General features: G+C 38.5%; 1 protein-coding gene across 1 annotated transcript; it reads left to right on the forward strand.

Moving 5' to 3' along the window:
- Positions 1-589: 589 nt before the first annotated feature.
- LOC140152361 (uncharacterized) lies at positions 590-3,607 on the forward strand. The gene has a single exon (XM_072174666.1). It carries the CDS (start codon positions 590-592, stop codon positions 3,605-3,607), a length of 3,018 nt encoding a protein of 1,005 aa, XP_072030767.1.
- The last annotated feature ends 5,812 nt before the right edge of the window (positions 3,608-9,419 follow it).

A 9,419-nucleotide genomic window follows, 5' to 3' on the forward strand; every position in this document is an offset into this window, starting at 1 on the left:
CATTGATGATAAACCAGAGAGAAGCGTGAGTGAAGGACAATTCCTAAACAGAGTAGAAGCATCAATCAAGTATGTAGATGGGCACTACCAAGTAGGTTTCCGCTCAAAGATGATGACATGAAATTGCCGAACAATATACATCAAGCCGAACAGCGGGCATGCCATCTGAAGAGGAAGTTAGAAAGGGACTCGGTTTTCAACGACCAATACACTGCATTCATGAATGATATGTTTAAAAATGATTATGCAGAAGAAGTGCCCAAAGATGCATGCAATAGAAAGGATGGCAAGGTGTGGTATGTCCCCCACCATGGGGTGTTTCACCCCACCAAGGGCAAGCTGCGAGTTGTATTTGATTGTGCGGCGAAGTACATGGGCCAGTCTTTAAACTCACAATTACTAAAAGGACCCGACTTGACAAGCAACTTGGTAGGTGTGTTGACGAGGTTTAGAGAGCACCCTGTTGGAGTTGTAGCAGACATAAAAGCAATGTACCATCAAGTGCGTGTACCAGAACCAGACAGAGACTTAGTAAGATTTCTATGGTGGCCCTCACGGTGACCTGAGTCTGCCTCTGAAGGAATATAGGATGAATGTGCACTTGTTCGGCGCAACTTCGTCACCTTCGTGTGCGAATTTCGCACTGAGAAAGACCGCTGATGATGGTAAGGAGAAATACAGCGAAGAAGTATGCAACACAGTGCTGTCCAACTTCTATGTCTATGACTACCTCAAATCTATCGAAAGTGAAAGCAAAGCTATTCAACTCGTCAGTGATCTCACCAATTTGTGTAAGGATGGTGGTTTCAAGTTGACCAAGTGGTTGAGTAACTCAAGAGAAGTGTTGCAGTCAGTTCCTGAAGACGATAGAGCTGAGACTACAAAGACACTAGATTTGAAGAATGAAGAGCTACCATCAGAAAAGGTGCTGGGGTTGCTATGGTCACCACAAACCGACAGGTTCGGCTTCCATATTAAAGTAAAAGAGAGACCTCCTACCAGAAGAGGCATCCTAGCAACTGTAAGCTCCATCTATGACCCGCTAGGATTTGTTGCTCCAGCAATCCTGCCAGCAAAACAAATATTGCAGAACTTAAGCAAGCTGCAGCTTGGTTGGGATGAGTCTATTCCTAGTGAGCTTCTGACCCGTTGGGAAAGATGGCTTGATGAAGTACCGAAATTGTCAGATTTCACCATCGAAAGATGTTTCAAGCCCAAGGACTTTGAAGAAAGTGAAGTCCAGATGCACCACTTCTGTGATGCAAGTCAGAAGGGGTATGGTTCAGTGAGTTACTTACGATTCGTTAATGAGAGTGGTCAAGTGCATCTTACTCTCCTGACAGCCAAGGCAAGAGTTGCTCCTTTGAAGATCATAACTATACCTCGCCTAGAGTTAACTGCAGCTGCAATGGCAGTAAAGGTCAACAACATGTTGCAAAGGGAACTACAGTTGAAGGTCGAAAGCACATACTTCTGGACTGATAGTCAGACCGTGATCAAGTATATTAACAATGACACCGCCAGATTCCACACCTTTGTGGCTAATCGAGTCGCACTGATTAGAGATGGCTCCCAGCCACACCAATGGAAGTATGTAGGAACCAGCTCAAACCCTGCAGACGACTGCTCAAGGGGCTTAGCCGTTGATTGCTTCCTCAAGAATAGAAGGTGGACTGATGGTCCAGACTTCTTACACAAAGCAGAAAACCAGTGGCCAAAGACTACCATTGGAAACAGCGCTGAAGAGCTAGCTGATGATCCAGAGGTTAAAAAGAAATTAGTAGTCAACACAGCGTTGACAGAAGAAGCAACAGATACAATGGAGAAACTACTTACACGATTCTCCTCATGGTATCAACTTTGTCGTTGTGTTGCATGGATCCTCAGAGTCAAGAAACATCTCCGCAAGATCTGTCGTGATAGAGATGATGACAGAGTTGATGATAGAGTTGATAATGGAGATGATGATGGTAGAAAGAATGATGAGAATGAAGAGCATGGCAACATTACAGATTTGCTTAATGTTGCTGACATGCAAGAAGCAGAAAGAGCTGTGATAGTATATGTCCAAACCAAGGCATATCCAGAAGAAATTATGACACTAAAAGAGCTGCAATTGAGAAGTAATGACAGTCAGCCAGAAGACGACTTGCGACAAGTTAGCAAGATTAAGAAAGCAAGTCCTCTCTACAGACTTAATCCATTTATAGAAGATGGAGTAATCAGAGTAGGTGGTCGACTGGCTAAGTCAGCTCTACCTGAAAAGACAAAATTTCCATCAATCATACCAAAGAAGTCCCACATTGCAAAGTTGATTTTACATGACGTCCATGAAGCAACTGGACATGGGGGCAGAAACCACATGTTGGCTCATCTGCACAAGAAGTACTGGATAACAAATGCCAATGCAGCAGCTAGAAAGGTTATCAACAGTTGCATCACCTGCAGAAAGAGGAATGCAAAAGTACAACAGCAGATGATGAGTGATCTTCCCAAAGACAGAGTCACTCCAGGAGAGCCACCATTTTCAAGAGTCGGAATGGACTATTTCGGTCCACTAGAAGTTAAACAAGGCCGTAGTATAGTCAAGCGATATGGTGTAGTGTTCGTCTGCCTTGCATCCAAAGCCATACACATTGAAATGGCAGCGTCTTTGGATACCGATGCCTGCGTAAATGTCATACGACGATTCGTGTCCAGAAGAGGCCAAGTAAAACAGATCCGCTCTGACAATGGCACCAATTTGATAGGGGCAGAAAGAGAGTTACGCCGAGAAATTGCAGCTTGGAATCAAGACAGAATCCATGACTACCTTCTGCAAAGAGAGATTGAGTGGACCTTTAATCCACCAGCAGGAAGTCACCATGGAGGCATCTGGGAACGTCAAATACGGACAATCAGGAAAGTGATGTGCTCTGTTATAAAGGAACAAATACTAACAGATGACTCTCTTCATACATTACTGTGTGAGATAGAAGCCATAGTTAACAGCCGACCACTCACCAATGTTCCTGGAGAAGTATCTGATTTAGAGCCACTTACACCAAATCACCTTCTTCAACTAAAGAGTGACATGATCTTACCACCAGCCGCTGCAGGAAAGCTGAGTCAGTATGCCAAGCGTCGGTGGAGGCAAGTCCAGTATCTGGCAGACCTGTTTTGGCGCAGATGGATCAAAGAATACCTTCCTCAGTTACAACAAAGACAAAAGTGGATTCACCCACAGCGAAATGCCAAGGTGGGAGATGTCGTCATGGTTGTAAATGAATCTACACCCAGAAACGTCTGGCCGCTAGGAAGGGTGATTGAAACTCTCCCAGCAAGTGATGGACTGGTTCGGCGTGTGCGAGTGAAAACTAGGACAAGCATTCTCACCAGACCCATTGATAAACTGTGTTTGCTGTTGGAATCAGAAGTCCCAGATCAAGATATAGGAGTGAAGAAAGATTCTACTTCAGCTCATCCACCAGTACCAGCACTTGGTAACCCAAGTACCAAGCCTAAAACTACGTCCAGTGCTACCAACAATGAAACTGTATCAGTGTCAGGTACTCCAGAAGCAAGACCAAGACGAACATTGAAACCAGTGAAACGCCTGGACTTGTAAAGAACTAAAGAACTAATAGTGTTATAACAAGTCACTGAAACCGTTATAACCAAAAGGTATCAGCTAAGCTAAATTGCCACTTAGTCTGGAGGCTAAGCTACGGATCAGCTGATATATAAAATAAGACTAAACATCAGTTTACGTTAAATTGCCATGAAAGGCAAGCTGACACCTTGCTTTCACTTTGGAACAACTGATGCAAACTGTCAAATTCATCATGAGATCTACCAGATGTGATGACGGATGAACCTACCTGTACTACAGATGTGAAGACTGGTGATTCGCTCTACAGCGGCGTGTCTGCGTTTAGTGTGAAGTTGCCAGATTCGTATATACAACTCATCGTCAAGATCAAGAATGAACATGTTTTACACCTACATCACCACATCTGTGAATTTGATTTTGTAAAGAAGAATCCTATGCATGCAATTTGTACCGATGGAACCAGTGTGCATCATTAGCAAGTTTGTTTAAAGTTTGGTACACCACAGGCCCATGGAGTTTTAATTTGCAAGATTCTATATCGTATTCTACTGCAATGTGTGCACAATTTGTTGGTTGTGTACAGTGATCTACATGTAATCCATATTTGGGATACACATTTGAAAGTAATGTTCTCTGCGTGTATTTTGGAATCTCGATAATGCTCAAATTTGATTTCTCTTGAAATTATTGCTCTGCTATTTATCAAAGGGTATGCATGATCGAGGTCTGAAATAATTTCACTCAAGTTTATAATTGTGTATTCCTTCTACATGTACTTTGCAAGTAAATGCATCCTATCAGCATCTGGTGTTTTGACTATAACCTGGATTGACTGAATTTGCAAATTTGGGCCATGGCTGCTATGGTTGTGCACAGGCAGTCATATTATATCAAGTTGTGTTTTTCTCATGGCTGCTATGGTTGTGCACAGGCAGTCATATTATATCAAGTTGTATTCTCATTTACAAGGTGTACCAAACAAGATATTCGCATGCAAGGAGTTATGTACTTTCATCTAAAGGACAGCAACAGACTGCATTTCTAGTTTACAAACTAAACATTGTTGTGTTCATGTTGATATGTTATGGTCATGTTGCACTTAAATAGTATCTCCCATGTGTTCTGTTGGCTTTTCCAATCTCACCAAAATGTGCCTGTTGTGTGGGCTTTTGTTTGGTTTTGTTTCAAGTAATTTTGGTTGGCATGGGCAGTTATCTCTTGAGTGCAGCATCATCTATCTTGTAAAATGAAGCTAAATAATTCTTTCATGTGAAGTTAAAATCACTTTGAAATGTCCAAAACTCAGTTTATTTTTCTTTTGGATCAAATCACTTGAAATTTTTGAAATGTTTTTTGTTTTGAATCATAGCATTGATACAAGTTTTTATCACACAAGTGAATCAGATAAAGGTTTTTGATTTCATAAACTTTATTCATGTTTCAAAATCAGTCAAGTTTGATGTTTTGAAGTTTAAGGGGTCACAAAGGCACCTCTTGTAAAAGGTTCAGTTTTGTCAGTAAATGGCACACCAAAACTATGTTTTAAGAAGTAATTGTTGCTGGTAGCAGACAATTAGGCGCCCGGAATGTTGATGCCATTTACCAAAATCAAAGTTTGTTTAAGTGTTGTGCATCCTTAATCATTGCATTCCTATGGCATGTTTGTTTATGTGATGAGCGCCCTTGAAGTATAAGCTAAACATAGCCTGCAGCCCATCAATCACATGTAATTTGGTGCCGAATTTGGCACTGGAGGCTGTCATCTTGTATTTTGAAGTATTGTAGTGTAGAAGCTCTCGGTAAAGACACAATTAATCTTTACCTAAACCAACATAATTAGTATTTGTGACAAGAACAAGAAGAAGAATAGCAAGTGAAGATAATAAACATCATCAAGATACGTTTCAGCTAAAGTGTATCCTTGGATTTGTGATGATTTGTGTCACCTTTTGTTGTTGGTTTCGAGTCATCGAAGATTGTATTATTTAGTACCAAGCTTCTGCTAACCAGGGGAGCAAAGCAAGTTTGCCCCTACAGCAAGTTATACAATGTAAAAGTCTGATTATTTAATAACAATGTAATACAAATGCACTAGATAATTAGTAAGGGGCTCTGCAATAAGTATGTGTACCGGAGATGAATTCTTAAAATTGACTGCAAAGAAAGTTACTTGCCCCCCCCCCCCCTCCCCCGACGTGCCAAAATATCTTTGCCCCTTCCTTTTGATGTACCAAATAATATTAGAATATTTAAATATGGCAGATTTGGGGGAATCAAAATTTAAAACATTAAATTGTCTAAATATGTGTGCAAATGCAGTGAGCAGGAAACTCGGCAAGTTTTCCAACTGCTTTTCTACACCTTTTTAGGGCTTAATATCAAAAAGGTGCCCCCAAATATCTGCCAAAAGTTCCCCCGGAAAAGTTCCTTCCCCCCACCTGCCAAAAATGCTTCCCCTATCCTCCAAGTCTTACCAAACGCTGCTTGCACCCCCCTAATTCATCTGAGTAATACTATTATTGCACTACCCCTAATATCTAGATAGCCGTCTTTCTTTGTGTACATGTGCATAATAAATCATAAAATTTATTCAGTATCTGTCTTTGTGCATAAAAACACCATCACTGTCCTGGGCAAAATAATTCCTCTCCATATACACCCATATCACTACGATATCATTTACAACCGATTAACAGTTGTACAAGCTGTATCAGAATGATTGGTACAGTACCCATCAGTTTTCATTAATAATGGATGAGTTTGACACATTAAAATTCAACGAAAGATCCGAATGATTTGTAGATTTAATTGTATAACAAGTCATAAACTACACACAGCTTTATTCTGTTAAAACTGCCTATTTGACAGTTCCTAATTCACAGTGGTAGTCTAAAGATGTGACACTTGGGAACTTGGTTCAACTCAGTACAATAGGGTTGTTTTGATTCATTTCATAAGAAATTCGTAAGAATAACAATATTGTGTTCAAGGCATACTGTAACATTTCCATAAGAAATAAAGTTGTATTTCTTTTCAACAAAATGTTCATTTCCACTGTTAGAATGAATATTTTAAACAGTTCTTTCAACAAAATAGTGACTCATAAAATTTCATCACCACAACAATCGTGGGACTTCATCAGAATTGTAACAGGTTCCTTTTCACTGTTGACCTGCCCAGATAAGGCAAAACAAAGAAAATTGCTACTTAATACCAGCGTATATGTTGTCAATGTGTGTCACTATATCGATTGTGACTTAGGTCAGTCCTTTTGATGTGTTATGACCATCCCGCACGCCTTGTACATAAAGTGTTATGAACATCCCGTATGCGTTTTGACTAATATTTTGATCGTAGTAATTAAACGACATACTCTGTTTCAAAATCTCAGATTTTTTTCAGAACTACAGCACCTAAAGCCTTGATTTTTACAGGGTATGTTAGTATACTAAAATACATTACAGTTGTGTAAAAATCAGAATTTTGAAAAAAACAAACACTGAGGGCATCCACCCTAGCAAATGTTACAATCAGGGGTGGTATAGAACATGTGACGTACGAGGCTGATGGAACTATAAGACTGACAGCCTGTTCAAAATCAACGGTTACCATTTACAAATTGACAAACAACATACTTACAGTGGGGTACTTTGTTGCACCCCAACGGTTGTAGTATAACATAATTTTTCTTTAGCATCATATTACAATACAATTGTTCGTGAAGATTTCATGATTACGTGTTAATCCAGAGGTGATGTCAAAAATGGTGATATCGCTTCCAAACCCACCTGGTTACAATAGCTTTCGGTGCACTTTTGACAAGGTCTGTGTGTGTAAATATATTTCTTTCTACACAGTATCAAAATAATGATTTTAAGTAGTTTATTTGTTGTAACCAAGATATAACATTATTTCCTGGCATTTCAGTTCCAAATATAATTAATTGCATAATCAATAATAAATGAATAATTTGTATTTTATTTACAACTAAGTACAGTGTATAACATAATGATAATTTATTATATTACATTATAACAAAGACACATGCACTAATGACAAACTCTAAAGTAAAAATAAGTTATAGTTTTTTATACAATATCTAGTTAATGTACCGGTATACCAAATTGAAAAGGCAGTCTGTTCTTATGAGAAATGGTTCTTAACACAAATCTCCACATAAATAAATGACAACCAGTGAATCACTGAACATACAGGATTTGAACCTGGGACCTTCAGATCATCTGACCAATGCTCTACCAACTGAATGAATAAGTCAGATGGGGAAGAGCAATGATGTTTTATCTACAGGCCTTCAGTTTAACACCTGCCCTCTATCATTTTCTCATCCTAGAAGTTTAAAAAAAAGGTTCTGTTCTTGATTAGTGACAAGAACCAGTGGCGTAGCATGAGTCAACCTATTGGGGGAGCACCAGGCCTGATTAGGGGGCACCAGGCCTGATTAGGGGGCACAAGCTGTTTTTCAGCAAGACTCCTATGGGGTTTTCTAAATTTTTAAAAAGATTGGGGCACATGCCCCATGCCCCTATCAGTGTTTACTCCTCTTTGGAAATTGAGTGCACCAAATGAAGCTTCCCCCGAAATTTTGGCTCAGTAATTCCCTAAATTGACAAATAGTAATTCAGCATTGCAAATGTATGCGCGTCAAATATAATTGACTAAACACTGGCCCCTATATGATGCTATGCCACTGTCAAGAACTGAACATAAGGTTCAGCTTAATGGTCTCAATAAAAGCTGGGTGACTTGATTGACAGCCTTGTCCCCCAATTTATGTAATAAATTCAGATGTTGGTGTTAAAAAAAAGAGATAAAATGATTACTTTCCTTATCATATACCCATATTAAAATTCTTGTTCTGGTATGTACATGTATATTGTGTTTACATGGTATTTACAAAGAAGTGGAATCGACAATCATTACTCACTGTATGCTTAAAACCTCAATACCATAAATAACTACCATATTAAATGTATGTCTTATATTTGTAAGGATCTGAACTCTGATGTCCTTGATTGCTAAATAGGCTATCACTTGATATGGGAAGAAGCTTGATAAGCGATCGTACATATAGATAAAAAAGACATTAAAATTAAAGGCGAAATAAAAAAAATTGTTTGCCTTACAGCTGAAGATAAGTAAAAAAAAAATGTGCTGTGTTAATTTTCCTTCAGATTAAATTCATTTCCAGAAATTTCACTTAAAAATGTATGAAAATATTTAGAATACCAATTTCTACATACAGCATCAATAAATACTCATAACTTGATGAAGAAATATTAAATATTATATCATATAATTTTCATACAATTGTTAATTATTAATATTCCTGTTTTATAGCCATAATTTCACAGCTGCATTAGGATAACATCTCGAGAGTGTGGAGTGCTTAAAAACATTCAAAGGAAAATGCAATAATTAAGCATATTAAGGGATGGGGTATGAGCGTTTGGACAGTATTTATTGTGGGACATTAGAGCACATCAGACATTTTAATAATTTGTCATAAAATTTGTATTATATCGTGAATTTCAAAAAATGAAAATTATTTGATATCAAAAAGACATTCTTTGTGTTCAGAATGCAATTCGATATGTCTGATGTGCTCTCATGTCCCACAAAAAATACTGTCGAAACGCTTAAAATGCTCATTCCAGATCCCTTAATGGCACTATCAGTAATATGCAATATCGGAAAGTCTATCAAATCAGATTTTGCATTTGGGTAATAAGTGTGGTTGCACTTACATACTCGGTACTAGATAAAGATCAAAATCAACCTAATAGGTATGAATATTATAATTTTAATC

This window comes from Amphiura filiformis, chromosome 5 (assembly GCF_039555335.1).
Source record: "Amphiura filiformis chromosome 5, Afil_fr2py, whole genome shotgun sequence".
Classification (NCBI taxonomy): Eukaryota; Metazoa; Echinodermata; class Ophiuroidea; order Amphilepidida; family Amphiuridae; genus Amphiura; species Amphiura filiformis.

Excerpts from the sequence above, each read along its gene's own strand:
- LOC140152361 (XM_072174666.1), top strand. The coding sequence starts at position 590 with ATGAATGTGCACTTGTTCGGCGCAACTTCGTCACCTTCGTGTGCGAAT.